The sequence below is a fragment of the Python bivittatus genome, unplaced genomic scaffold (genome assembly GCF_059951505.1).
Source record: "Python bivittatus isolate LINGU-HERP-01145 unplaced genomic scaffold, Pbiv_v1 ctg000210_np1212, whole genome shotgun sequence".
Classification (NCBI taxonomy): Eukaryota; Metazoa; Chordata; class Lepidosauria; order Squamata; family Pythonidae; genus Python; species Python bivittatus.
The window spans coordinates 6,466,788-6,481,738 of NW_028277053.1; the positions used below are offsets into that span (position 1 = coordinate 6,466,788).

The 14,951-nt window shown below is 44.0% G+C and overlaps 1 protein-coding gene across 3 annotated transcripts in view; it reads right to left on the bottom strand.

The window, feature by feature from the left end:
* The window catches only part of MAP1A (microtubule associated protein 1A), a 31,304-nt gene continuing 16,353 nt past the window's right edge, over window positions 1-14,951 (bottom strand). For 2 of the 3 annotated variants that reach the window (XM_088139332.1, XM_088139333.1), the window contains exons 5-6: window positions 2,653-2,882; window positions 1-2,151 (exon numbers count right to left, since the gene is read on the bottom strand). In XM_088139332.1, coding sequence (XP_087995458.1) covers window positions 1,996-2,151; window positions 2,653-2,882 — 386 coding nt within the window. In that variant the 3' untranslated portion in view covers window positions 1-1,995. Of the gene's footprint in view, window positions 2,152-2,652; window positions 2,947-14,951 lie in introns of those variants that run through there. The other variant, XM_025174406.2, reaches the window with a different exon arrangement.

A 14,951-nucleotide genomic window follows, 5' to 3' on the forward strand; every position in this document is an offset into this window, starting at 1 on the left:
TCATGTGGTTAATGTAGCTTTATTGGTTAGTGCAGACCCATTCCTTTGCGATTATTAGCATTACAGCATATTGCACACAGAAATGAAGGTGGGGAAGACGTTGGAGGGGAAATATATCTAATAAGGAACAAAAGGGGCAGAGGAAAACTGTGCTGTTTAGACTACACTTCTACTACACTCAGCAGAGATGTCACTTCTGTTTCTTTGCAACAGTGCCAAATAAATAATATGAACAGGAGTACTCATGAACTAGTTGCCACATGCAGGAACAGCAGAAGCAGTATTTTTCTCCTTGGATTGCCAAAGGCCAAATTGTGTTCTCATGGGCTAATGATATTATTAACAACAATTTTTACAAATCTTGCCATAAAATGGGAAGGAGGAGGCTGCTGAAGCTTGCTTCAAAACTACAAAATATTTGGAAAGACTCTCAGGCAGGGCTGGAGGAGGAGGAGGAGGAGGAGGAGGAGGAGGAGGAGGAGGAGGAGGAGGAGGAGGAACAGATGGGTAAGAAGTCCTTGTATTCTCTAAGAGGAAGGAACAGTTCTTGGTCTCTCCCGGTTTGCTTTAGCTTCTAATACACATTCGTAAGTGGGTTAGTACATTCACTTGTCTGTCTACAGACATACACTTGGTCTGCCAGCCAAACACAAGTCAGAAGGGCAGCAATTCAAGCCAAGAGAACCACAAAGGTTGGCATGCATTTCCCCTCATCCCATGACTAGATGCCATAAAGCTGATCTGTACCCCTGCAGAGTGAAGGATCCAAATGTGTGTTTACAAAGTGGAGGCGAGGGATTATTCATCCTCTTTCAATTTGCAGCATTAGAAATTTGAGTACCCTGTGACCTGGAAGTTAGGAGCCTACAGTGAAACGCAAAGTCAGAATGTTTTAAAACACAAATGCAAAACAATTATACCTGTACAAGAAAAAGTACACTTCATTAAAAAAAACTCAATAAATTAGACAATAGCCAGAAAAAAAAAACATTGCTCTATCTCTCCCTACCCACCCTCTCTTCTCAACGAAGCCAGGCATCATCTTGATCTTCCCAGCGATATATTCCTGCAGGACAAGGAATGCTTTTGTACAATCTGTTCAGACTTCCAAGGTGTGCTGCCTCAACCCCCTTCCTGCTCAGGGCACAACCTGAGCTACAGCACACACAGCTTTGCACTGGAGTGCTGATCCAGACCACCCTTGTCACAGAAAGCTGAAAGGTTTTGCAATCAATTGGGCCTATGAGAGCTGTGGGGAGAGTTGCATGGGACAACCCCACATCAGGCCCTTGGAGAAGGGCAAAGCTGCAGCCTGGGCACACGATTGCCACAGGAACGGCTCCCTCCCCCACTAAAATTATTGTGCAGCCAAGGGGAAGGTGGGGTTGTACCATGTCTCTGAAACGTCTAGCTCCATTCCCTTGCAATGCCAAAGCAGCAGCATTTGCCACTTTATGGCTGAAGAGCTGAGGACTGGTCTCTTGAGATTTTCTCTTCTGTAGAGCTTCTCCAGAAAGTAGTAACCAGTGGCCATGGCCATCTCCTTGGTTGGCTCACTTGAGAGAGACTGAGGCTTGCCTTCTCCATCATGTCTTGGTCCTCTTCTAATGTTGTCTCTAACATTACGCCAAGGTTGCCCAAGAGCTGTACCAACGTTCTGTGGGACTAATCCGTCAGGAGAGAACCCAACCATGGGATGAGAGAGGAAAGGGCAAGGAGAATGCAAACAAACCAATTCAAAGGAGCTGAATTCCTTGGCAGCAATTCTGGAGAGAGCAAAACAAGCCCTGTGAGGTGGTGCCACTCTGCACACATATCCAGGCAGGTGGGACAGGTCTTGGGTGTTCTGGCAAGCAAGAACCATACACAGATGCAATACTGCTCCTGGCAAGCTCAACTTACACTCAGGACAGGCAAAGAAATCAAGCGGCGAGCGGATGGATCTTCCAAGGGCTGTGTGGGGAGTGAAGGAGAGAAGGGGAACTGGTTCAGGCCTCAGAACTCAATCTTGCAGGCAGGGAAAGACTCATCCTGCATCACTACGGTGCTGCTGCTGGCCAAGACCATGATTCTCAGCTCCTGCTGTTTCTCATGTGTCTGCTGGTACCATTCACGTGTCACTTCTGTGTCGTGTGTTGGGATCAGAGTCACCTGGGGAAACAAGAGATGTGGAACCACATGTGAAAAGGCTGCGGACTACACTGAAATTCTAGCCGGTGCTGTTACAACAGGGCTAGAGGTGGTGTAGATTCTGCTCCTAGCTAGAGCACTCTTCTGCATGGTAGAGGCTGTTTATTGCAACGGTAGTTGCAGGCCAGCATGTTGAGCTGCAGTTGTGTGTGTGTGTGGGGGGGGGGAAGAATGCGGGAATGGGAAAAGTCATGACTGAGCCTGCTCCTTTGTCCTGACTGGGCTGTCAGGAAGAAGTTGGCATTGGAAGCAAGACAACTTTCTAATGGAGCAAACTCATGTGTCTCATGTGTTTCTGTCCTAGAAGAGGATCCTTGGGCATGCAGCTGTTCTTTGAAAGGCTGAGAGAACGTGCCACAATGCTTCATTTCTACTTTCTACAGAAACAGGCCTGACTACAAGTCTTTGGAAAGTTCTACAAGCCACCACTCCTGAAGAAAGGGAGGCCAGCCAGGCACCTACCTGCAGATTCTCCCCCCACTGGGCTTTTCCCTCCAACAAGGCATCCAGGACAGCACGACTGGGCTCCCCACTGCTGGGGTCATTCCCACTGACAACGTAGTAGGAAGCTCGGACTCTCCTGAAGAACTCCTGGTCTGTATTTTTCCCACTGCAGTGGTTGGGGATGTAAGCCATGTCCATGTAGACAGGTGGTCCAGCTGACGGGGAGGAGCCTTTGGGGCTACTGGAAACTTGTGGAGAGAAAATGGAGGCTGTTGACGAAGTATGCAACAACTGGAAACTTTCTCTTCCTTACTATTTGGGAGGAAGAAACAGGTAGTCTTATGTCAGCTCGTGGTAACATCTACTTTATTTGACACTACTAAATTTGATACTGATCCTTTGCAGTAGCAAATGTATGCTAGGCAGTTCACAAAATAGAACTTCAATTGATCCCTTAGATAACCTGGACCCAAACCATTTAGAGAGTCAATATAAGAACTTAGAACTGGGCCCAGAAATAGCCCCAAAACCAGCTTGGCTCCCTAAATATTACCATAACATGATTGTATTGACCAGTCCCTGTTAGCAATACCACTCGTTGTCTTTTGTACCTGCGTGAAGCAAGGGCAGTCCTATGCAGAATGCACCACTATAATAGTGGAACAATGTGCTTAGGAGTAACTGGCTAGTTCTGCTAGTGGTCATCTGTGCACATTCCCACATATGGGTGATGCATCTGCCCTCCTTCCCTCTCTTGACCCAGTTCAGCCTAGTCCTCCCCCAGAGAGCAGCTTCTGGGAGCTCACAAGTGAGCAAGCAAAGAGGGGCCTTTGGCGAGGGGAGTTGGCAGGGAAGGCTCCAAGCATCCCAGGCAGTGAGGGGAGCAGCGCTGCGATCTGTCCTCCTGCCTGGAGAGGACCCAAACCGCACTCGTGGCAAGCGCAAGCTTGCTTCTCACTGGAAGGGAGCTGAGAGAGTTTCTCCACGGAAAGGCCTCGGGGAAGACAAGAGGCTCTGGACAGGCCAGCTGAAGCTTTCCAGAACAGGAAAAAATCCTTTGGCAGAGGCAAACCTGGGGAAGCACGTGGCCAAAAGAAGCAAGAGAATCAGGAGACACTTGGTGCCATCGGAGCTCAGGAATTGTACCAGGGTCTCTCTCAGGAGGATGATTTGCTGCCTGAGCAAATGATACCACAGAACATTGCAGAAGATGTGCAGGCTCCCAAAGATCAAAGAAACCCAAGAACACCCTGAGTCAGAGGAGGGTTGCCATGGTGGTGGGTGATACCATGTTAAGGGGAAGTCCATGATAAAGAGGTTAACAAGGCCATTCAGTAACAACTATCTTTTCCTCTTGACCTACGTTGGGGACAAATGACAAGACCAGAAGAGACCTCGAAACAATCTCTGGAGACTACACAGTCTTGGGAAGGAACTGGGAGCACAGGTAGTTTCTTTAATCAATCCTTCATGGCATAAAACTCAAAAACAGGATCCTGGAAGTCAACAAGTGACCACTCATATGGGATTGCCAAGATGTGCTTGGATTAAACAACAATGGCCCATGTGACCCACACAAAGAATTTCTGGAAGAAATGAATATATGTGACAAAAACTGGGAACGAAGTGTTTGGTAGGCACTGGCCAGTTCCATAAGGAAACCATTGAAACAGAACCAAAGGGAGACAGCAGCAAAAGCCCAGAATCAAATGTGCTGCCAAGGACCAAGCCCAAAGGTGAATCAGGAGGCCAGGATGGAGACTCAGAGTTTTGCTGGACACTGCAGCTGAGATGACAGCAGGTGGTGCCACTTAAAACCTCAGAGGTTTCTATACCAATGCACAGAGGATGGGAAATAAACTGGGAGAACCAAACATCCTAATTCAGGATTTTACAGAAGCCCAGATTAACTGCATCCTAGGGTACTGAAGGAACTAGCCATTTATGAGAAATCTTGGCAAACAGGTGGAATAACAATGACTTCTCTATCCTTAAAATGGGGGAGAAGATTCTGGGAAATACAGTTTGATATTACTGTCTGGAAAGATTGTAGAGCCATTCCTAAATCAATCAATTTTCTTAAGTACCTTGAATACAATGCAACTGTTATTAGAAATCAGCATGGATTTATCAAGAACAAGTCTTTCCAGACTTTCTTAATTCATTTTTTGTTTCCTCATTTGGGACTGCTGTAAACTTCTTTGTTTCATCCAGCTTGATTAGCCAGCTAGCTTAATGTAAGCTGAACAGTCAGATGACCATCAATTGCCTATATAGCTGAGTTAGAAATCATACTCTGAGACTGCTCATCCATGATGGCTCATCAAACTGAAGAGAGCTATCCAGCGGGGTGCCTGAAGGCTCAGTCCTGGACCTTTACTCTTCAATATTTTTATTGGTTAAAGAGGTAGAGGGAATGTTTATCAGATGTGTAGATGATACAACATTATGGCTAGTAGCTAATCCCTTAGAAGACAGAAATAAAATAAAATTCAAGATTATTTTGATAAGCTAGAAAAAGTATTTTGAAATAAACAAAATGAAATTTAACAGAGACAAATGCAAACTTGTTCAATTTGGAAACAAAATCAAAATGCACAAGCGTGGAACTGGAAAAACTAGGCTTCTTAGTAATACAGGAAGTCCTTGACTTACAACCATTCATTTAACAACCATTCAAAGTTATATGACACCGCTGAAAAAAATGACTTACAATCGGTCCTCACACTTACGACTGTCACAGCATCCCCGTGGTCACGTGATCGCCATTTGCAACCTTCCCAGGGGGCTTCCAACAAGCAAAGTCAATGGGGGAAGCTGGATTTGCTTAACGACTATGTGATTTGCTTAATGACTGCAGCAAAAAGATCATAAAATTGGGTATGACTCACTTAGCAACCGCATTGCTTAGCGATGGAAATTCCAGTCCCAATTGTGGTTGTAAGTCTAGGATTACCTCTATTGGAGTAATAGTGATTACCAACACAGCAGGGAGATGTAGCTACCAAGATCCCATTTTATGCTGTACCAGCAGAACAGTCATTTTTAAAACATAGGGAATACTTTTTTTTTTTTTTGTCTGCGCTCAGTCATTGCTGACCCTGCAGTGACTGCTTGGACGAGTCCTTGCAGTTTTCAAGGCAATTGTTTTTCGGAAGTAGTTTATTCTGTGTTGGGTAGACCCTATCCAACAACGTCCAATTCAGAAGCCTGCACCCGAAGAGACATTCAGGCACACTAGAATAAGTTCAGAGAAAGGCAATGAGGATGATCAGAGGATTAGAAATTAAACTTTATGAACTGAGATTGAAAAATATGGTATGGTAAGACCCTTCAAATACCTGAAAGGGTATTTACACTGAAGATCAAGACCAGTTTCTCTCTTATTTCAGAGTGCAGGACACTGAATTTATATGATTCACATGATTTACATGACAGGAGGGAAGATTCTAGAAACATCCTAACAGTAAGAGGCTCCCCTTCCCTGAACTGTTAAAGCATCTGTTGTGGGTCTAGATTCCCACACCGAGCAGGAGGTAGGACTTCATACCTTAAATGGAGTCATGGGGGTAGCTCAGTGAAATATCAATCTATTGTGAGTTTATTAAAAACAAAGCAAATGCCATGCTTGAAACAATTAGGAAGCGAACTGAAAATAAAACCACCAATATAGTAATGCCCTTCTAGAAGACCAAACTTGGAAGTTGTGGTCAGAGGTACACTTTTATCTCAGAATTTGAGTCACCCATTGAAACAAAATGTGGTGAGATTCGGGACTGATCAAACTTATTTACACAACCTCATATTTGAATTGTGACATTCACTGCCATCAAATGTGGTGACAGCCCTCTCTTTAGATGGTTTCAAAAGGAAACTAGTCAAATGCACAGACTGGACTCTCAATGGCTATTAGTCTCAATAGCTGTTTAGTACTTCCTTGATCACAAAGGGCATACATTAAATACTAGCGCTGTGAAACAACAATGGAAGACGGCTGTGCCCTCCTGTCCATGCTGGTGAGATAGCAAGTGCAGGAAGTTCTGTTTCGCCATGGTGTGACACAGAACATTGGGTAAGTGGACTGTTGGCCTATGCAGGGCTCCTGGTTTTTTTTGCTCTAACATTTAGGGGTAGCATACTTTGTGCCCATTCACACTGAACATCACACTTTGAGATGCCCCACAAAAAACATCTCAAAACATCCCATACTGTCCATCTTGTTCAGTTTTTGCACCACAAATAGCTCACTTCCATTGTGGCTCCTAATAAAACAGTCTGGGGAGATGCTTTTACTCTGGCCATCACCCAAAGGATGCAGCTTCTTGAAAGCTCTTCCCCAAGCCTTTTAGTTTGCCTTATAAGGAATTATTGTTGGGACAAAACATTGTATGATTGGGTGCCAGGCTTTGTGGAAGTCTCCATGCCTCTCAATATCCTACGTGTGGCCACCGCCTCAAAAAGGTTGAGGGCCTTTACAGGCAACAGCTTGTTCCCCTTCTTCTTCCATCTTTCTCTTCCAAATAGCAGCTCTAACAGTCACTGGGGCCAGGGAGAAACATGTTCCTGGCCTCCCAGATCTCCTGTACCTTTTCAATGGACTTCAGGGGTTCTCTGGTGTTCTCCAGAGCTCTTGGCTGAATTGTTTTATAAGAATTTAAAGAACATATTGTCTTTCTTTTTATTCTGTTTCCTGGCCAGACACTGGGGTGACACAAGTCATTGTTGCTGTGAGGGAAAGAAGGAGACAATAAGGAGTTTGTTCTCCACCTGCTGCTTTCCCTCACCTCTGTACTCAGTGGGACTCTGTGTGAAATCCTCAACTCAGTAGTTATAACTCAGTAGTTGCAACTCAGAGGCAGTAACTATATAAACAATTCAAGTGTCTAACTGGATACCATGTGGGGTCCTCAACTAGCACAAAGATACTTTCATATGTATGTTTCCCAACAGCTGGAAATAATATGTCCATTAGTGGCCTTAATCATGGATTTGTTTGATCCACCTTTAAAGCCATTATTATACCTTGCGGTAGTGAATTCCAGAGTTAAAAATGTGGTATGTGTGTGAAGAAATTCCTTCCTTTTGTTTGACCTTAATCTTCTACCATTCAGATGCAGAAAATGCTCTCACTGAGTTCCAGTATCAGGAGAGAAAAATGGCATTGCTTTATTATGTCTCACCCCTTTTCCTCAGCCAAAAAACTTAAGTCGTGGCCAGATTCACAGATGTCCAGGGGAATCATCCCTGTATTGATTCCCATAGGCTGAGGCTTCAGAAAGAGAGATCCTCTCTGAAACTCCCCCTTATTCTTTTGCAGGAGAAGGAAATTAACTACTCAGAGGGGGAAGTCCAGTATTATTTTATGAAAGTCATTCCCCTTAGCAAGGCCTTCTGTACCCATGAACTTGGAAGGTGGCTGGCCACCTCTTCAGTTCTAGTTCTGTCTAAAAAAGACCCTAAAGAAGCCTTGTTGTGCCTTACTTGGTTTTTATTAAGTACACGGGAGGACTACCACCAACATGGGGATGTTCTGGTCAAACCAAGGTAATTAATAAGATGCCCATTAAATAGCATGTGTTCCACCAAAGACTTGATACTTGCCTGGCAATACTCCCAACAGCAGTCTTATTGGACCATGGAGGAAACAACATGGCACCTTGTAGACTGTCTAGTAAATATCAGGGCATGGGTACTATTTCTCAGTTACGTACTCTAATCCTGAAAAGACTCAGATAGTAGCTCTGGTTGAGATTCCTTGAGATACCTAATTTTTGTTCTCATAAATTTTGGCATGAAATTGGTGATATTTAATGGAGGTGGCAGAAGTGATCAACTGGTACCTGGAATGGTGGGGGCTAAGAAGTTGAAAGGTAACCCAGACAAAGGAGAGATGTTCTGGTCACTCTATTCTGAATGAGATTGCACTTCCTTAGAAGGAGGTGTGTAATTTAGGGCAGGATTGAGATCCATTATTTTTCCTCAGTGCTTAAGTGGAAACAGGATCCTGAGGTATCTTTCATCCATTTTAGTTGATTCACCAATTGTACCTTTTCTTTGAGAAGAAAGACTTGGCTTCAACTAATCATTTTTAATAGCAGGCTACAGTAGAAGATTTCATGGAATCTTCAAATGGGCAGCCCAGGATTTGTTGGGCAACTGTAGTTTGCCCTTTTTTGCCAGTCCCTACTTGCAGGCCTATGAGATGAGCAAAGGAATGCCGTGCTCTGTCTCTGTAGCTTAGAAGTGGCAGTTTCTGGCCTGCAACTGTGGGCAGTGAAAATTACACAATTGGCTTTCAGTGAAAAAATCACCAAAACCATTGAGACAAACATTTTTTTACAATGTTCAGAACAAAAGCAAACAAGAAAGGACTACAAGCCTTCAGATGAGCTTCATACTCTCCCCCAACCCCCTGGCCAGTGAAGGCCCTAGGAAATAAACCAAACATCCTCAGCCCCAGAATGTTGTCTGCTGCAACATCACAAGAAATGTGTTGTCTTCTAGAGCCATTAGGAACTGACTTCAGTCCATCATCTTTTCAAAAGGATCTTGTATAACTCATTAAAAGTTCTCCCACAATTCTTAGCAGAGGGACAAATTGTTTCTAATGAAAGTAGCAGCTTCCACAGTAAGAACTTAGACCCTAGTTCTGGATGCAGATCTTAGACTGACATCTTGGCTGGCCGGTTCCTGTCCTCTCTTGGGGCTTGCATAATTAGAGCCTGGCAAGACAGTCAACCACATCCAAGATCTCTGCTCATACAAAGAGCAGAAAATCAAAGTCTGTAGCCCAATTAAAGCTCAAGCCTTGTGAACAAGTGCCAACAGCCATTTTCCTTCAGCAGCTCTAGATCCTAATTTTCACTGTAGGACCCTTTTCTTAATCTTGTCTCAGCCTTGCAGTCCAAGCACTGGTAGGAAGCAGGATGCAGCTTCTAGATCACTCTAGCTGCACTCCTACAACATGGGCTTAACCTATTTACTGGATTAACCCATATTCTATCTTTGCAAATACATTTAATCCATTTTAGCACCTTGTGTGAATGCAGCTATACTGATTTATTTGGGTTAAGCATGTTGTATGAAAGCCGCCACTTTGTCCAGAGACCCCTTTGGATGACGGACAAGTATTATGAGACTCTTTTTACATTCATAATAAAAATCTGGTTCTGAACCGAGGGTATAATTTAAGCAGCAAGAGTTGCAAAGAGTAAGGTCAGGAAAATACTGACACAGAAAGGCAGTAAATAGTACTTGGATGTTACATATGAAATCAAGTGTTCTGGGTTCATAAAGATTTGGGAATAGGTTGCTGTCATGTTTATAAAGGGCAGGCAATGGCACAAGAGGGCTATCACTCTAATTGGTTTTTAGGTGGCAATATGTGTTTTTAATGTTCCATGAGAGAAGTGATGCCTACAAAGTTGAGGGACAAAGGTGTGCTGCTTGCCTGATATTTATATCATCATCATCATCATCACCACCACCACCACCACCACCATCCCATGCTCATTCATGACCTGGTTGTGGATGAGCAGTGGAACAGGAGGGTATTACCAAAACCTCACTGGCCAAGATTGAGATGGTATTTCAGAGATCTTCTGGGTTTCAGATTCTACACAGCAGCCTCAAAGCCCAGACTGGTGAGGAGTGGCATTGATTGTATGTGACCTTCCTTGTGACCAGGGGTCCTTTTCCTAAGATGTCAGGATGCAAATGCCTATATTTAACCTTGGACCATAGGGATGAGTTGGATAGCTTCCTGGCATACTGGCCACCCTTGACCTTGTCTGGGTTGGTTTGGAGTTCCCTTGTCTTTCAGTGTTAGGTGACTTCAGTTTCCATGCCCTAGGGCCAGGTTTGGGAACTGGGTTTGCCCCAGGTAATCTCTGGCCTAATCCATGAGGGTGGATACACTTTGGATCTTGTCTTTGCTTTGGAGCAGCTGTGCTGTGATCTGGATATGGAGGCCATTACATCTAGCCTTTTGAACTTCCTGGTCCAGTTGAGACTGACTGGCACCCAGGAACTATGTCAGGCTGCAGGAGCATGAGGGATCTGGAGGGTTTCCAGAGGGTGCTTCAGCAGTTTCTCAGTGATCTGCCAGGCAGTTCTGCCAATTTCCTGGTTAGCCTCTGGCATTAGGAGGCAACCTGGGCTTTCAACAGAATTGCCTCCAACCCTCAGGGCACCAATCCTAAGGTGCTCCTTGGTTTTCTGATGAGCTATGGGAGATTAATTGACAAAACTAACATTTGGAGCATTGGTAGATGAAGTCTAGAAGTGAATTTGAATGAACATGGGTGTGAGCTCAGATTTGAACCTACATTGTGAAGGTAAGAGGGCAAAGCATCCTTTACTGCACTGGCAGGCTTTTAGTTGGCAACCTTGTTCTCCTGTCTGGCTACTGTGCCTCTTCTGCAAAGCACTTTGCCAATAAACCTCCTGAGATTCACCAAGTGGAGTCCAGAATGTTGACTGGGGTAAAATATTGCCATGTTATTTGGGTTATCCTTTTGGGCTGTGAACTCCAAGGAAGTGAACAGGATACTTTCTAGCATGACCACTGCCATTGCAGGGCTGACTCATGCCCCTCCTGGCTTCTTTGGGATACAGGTGGGGACATGATAAACTGGAATACCTCTCTTGGATTATGCCTGCAGCCTTAAGGTAGGGTGTGATGTGCCTCTCCTTAAGATGCCCACTCTGGATCCAGCTCTTTTTGATAACCATCACCCAGTCTCCAATCTTCCCTTTTTAGGGAATGTTGGCATTTGCATGGTGAGGATACAGCAATAAAATGGTGAAAAGGAAGTGGATTATTTAAACTGGCTTTCAGTCCAGTTTCTGACCCAGGCATGGAACACTGGTCACCCTAAAGCCTTTCTCAGCCTTTTTACCCTAGAGAAACCCTTGAAGTAATTCTCAGGTCTCATGGAACCCCAGCATGAAAATTGCAAAAAAATATGAAAACTTCACAATCCAATTAACTTCTAACCTACACAATCCATGTTTTACAACATTTACAACTACAGCAAAGCAGCAGGCTAGCAGCTGAGTCATGGTGCATAAAATTTCCACCGCTGTAAGCGCTAGCATTGGGCAATGTGCAAAGTTCAAAAGAGGTTTATGTTTATTAACTACGATAACTCAGACAACTCCTAGCAAACTCTCATGGAGCTCTAGGGTTCCGCAGAACTCCAGTTGAGAAAGGCTTCTCTAGTTCATGAATTTTGTTGGAGCCTGGATGGGCATAGTGTACCCCTCCAGGTCCTTTAGGACCTCTCAGTGGCTGTTGATACCAACCATGGCATCCTTCTGGACTACTTGCAGGGGGTGGGAGTCAGAGGCACTGCTTTACAGTGGTTTTTTATCTTCCTCAGTGGGCAGTTCCAATTGATGATGATGGGGAAAGAGATGACAACCTGGGCTACTCCCATATAAGTGCCCCTGTTTCTCCTGCTGTTTAACATTTACATGAAACCACTAGGAGAGGTCATCTGGAGATTCAGAGTGAGATATCATCAGTAGAATGATGAAAATGATACAGTGCCACCCTGGACTCATCTGGAGATGCTGTAGGAGTCTTAACTTGATGCCTGGAGGCTGTTAGAGTCTGGATGGAAATAAGCTAAAGCTGAACCCTCACAAAATGGAACTGTTGCTTGTCCTTCTCAACTTTCCATCATCTCTGATGGTGTTTCTCAAGGTATAACACTGTCTCTGACTTGGGGGTCCTACTGGACTCACAGCTACTGCAGCAAGGCAGATGAAGATTGTGGCAGGAGGTTCTTTACCCAACTCTAGCTGCCGCCCTACTTGGAGAAAGAGGACCCTGTTACAGTGATGTGTGCCCCTATCACCATGCATCTGGATTATTGCAATGCACTCTACATAGGGCTGACTTTGAAAACCACTTGGAAACTGCAATACTTGTTGTCAAGTGCTCAACACTATGACTGTATGACACCAGTTCTGCATGCTTTGCACTTGTTGCCAAGAGGTTGTACATGCAATTCAACCCTATTAACCCTATAAGGATTGTCAACAGGGTACTTTCAAGACTGGATTTCATAGAATCGTAGAATCATAGGGTTTGAAGGGACCTTGGAGGTCTTCTAGTCCAACCCCCTCATATGGATTTCACCCATCTGAGACATTTCTCCTGTTACTAGGGTCCCATTTCCAGGAAGTGAGGGGAGCTGGTGGCCAGAGGCATTTTTTCTTCACGAATGCCTCAGCCCTTTGGAATGGTCTCCATCTGGAGGTGAGATTAGCTCTATTAAAAATAGCCCTCCTAAAACTAGTTAAATCTGAAGTATTCTTGAGGTCTTTGGAGTGAATTATGACAGGTCAGGATTGCATTATGTGATCTTCATTTTAATTTAACTTAATTTTAACTTTAATTTACTATAGATATTTTATTGTATTTTATAATTATTGTGAACTTCCAAGAGTCATGAGATGCAGTAGCATATCAATTCATTACCTTATTCTGGAATGTTCTGTAGCAGAGCTTTCAGCAGAAACTTCAACTCATTTTCCTTATGCAAGTTCATATGGTGCAACACCAGCTAATTCCCTAAATTCCTGAAGATGGCCTCATTAACCTCCTACCAATCAGGAAAAGACAAAGTGTAATAACATCTCACAGGTCAGAGCTGTCTGCCATCAGGTCTCCTATGGCTTTCATGGGAAGTGAAAGGCCATGTTCTGCCAGCCTGAGAGAGACTACCCGCCAGCGTAGTTAGCCCCTTATGTAACTCTATGTAGGAATCTAGAAATAGCAATGCATATTTTGTCAACAATATGTGTAGGCTGCACATATATCCCGTAGGGAGAGATGGTTATTGTTGGACACATGTGCATAAATGAAGCCTTTAGTTTATTGCTTTGTTTTATTGCTGCTTCACTAGAAAGGCAGATGAAGGAAGTGAGAGGGGGGAGAAAGGCATCTGGTTTGTTCAGCCATAGTCATTAAGTACTACCTAAATCACTTTTTATGCCTGAAAATGTAACAAGAAACTTAGCAAAAAAGAAGAGAGTGAAAATAATAAAACGTGCTTTCAGTTGGATCAATTCCTGCGAATCCATGAAGCCCTTGTGACAAAGTTGGTGGTAAAAGTGGGGTTTGAGCAACTATTAGGCATTAGCTTGTGAATTAAACAACACATTCAGAGAAAAGGAAAATGAGAGAATTTGGCCCTAACTGACCTGCTAACAGTCAAAGGACTTTGCAAACTCAGGAGGAGGAGGAGGAAGAGGAAGAGGAAGAAAAACCACATATCCCTGCTTTTATGAGGTAGTTATCTTACCAAGCCAAAACCTGAACAGTCCCTTCTGACTTAAAATGGGTGAGGAAGGTGACCCTGTGGCTTCCTGAGTACAACCACCTTTAAATGGCTTCAGAAGGAATGGGTGGCATGTTTGGCTCCCAGATTCACTGGAAGAGCCATAACAATTTACATTAAACTTTCAGCAGAGATGTGAAGCACTAAGACGGGATTTTGTACCAGTATGATGTCACATCGGAAACATATCAGCAGAGATTCAGAAAGGGGTTAGAGAATTGTGAGCCAGTTTCTGGATCTAGATTTAAAACATTTCAACCTAACTCCAGACCAATGTACAGGTTGTAGAAGACATAATCCTTAAACAGTTCTTTCAAGTTCTACCAGGTCCATTCTGGGTTCAAGAGCACCATCCTGAGATGAGAAGGTGGATGGAAGGATTGGCTGGGGATTATCTAGCAGCCCAGAGAACTGAAGATGCACATTGGGGAGCTTGGCAAAAGTCTCAGAGGTGAGGATGTAGCTCCAAAGGAAAAAGCCAAGGTTAAGATGGCCAAGTTTAAAGAGGTACAGGCAGAGGGAAAAGAAACTCTAGAAGAAGGAAAGATAAAAAGTGTCTATTTGTGGCAAAACAGGTCAACCTGCCCCAAGAAAATGTCAAAGTCATCTACTTCTTTAGATTTTCAGTATGGTTCCTACCATAAAATGGAAATGGTATCCATAGAAGTCAATGGCCAGGAATAAGAAGGGTTCTTGGACACTGGCAGTGGAAGAACTTTAATGAGCCCATAACTCATCAGAGTGGGTTTAGAGGATTCACTCTCAGGGTTTACCTGTGGGGTCCTGAATTCACTATAATCACAGATCACCCACCTGCAGTTTGGTTAGAAAAGATGAAATACAATAATAGAAGGCTTACAAAATAGTATCCTGCTCTGCAACCACATGTTTGTTGTTAAAATCAGTCAGGAGAACAGTACCCAGTAGCTGATTTTTCTATATAGATGGAAGTGACCCAAAGAATGC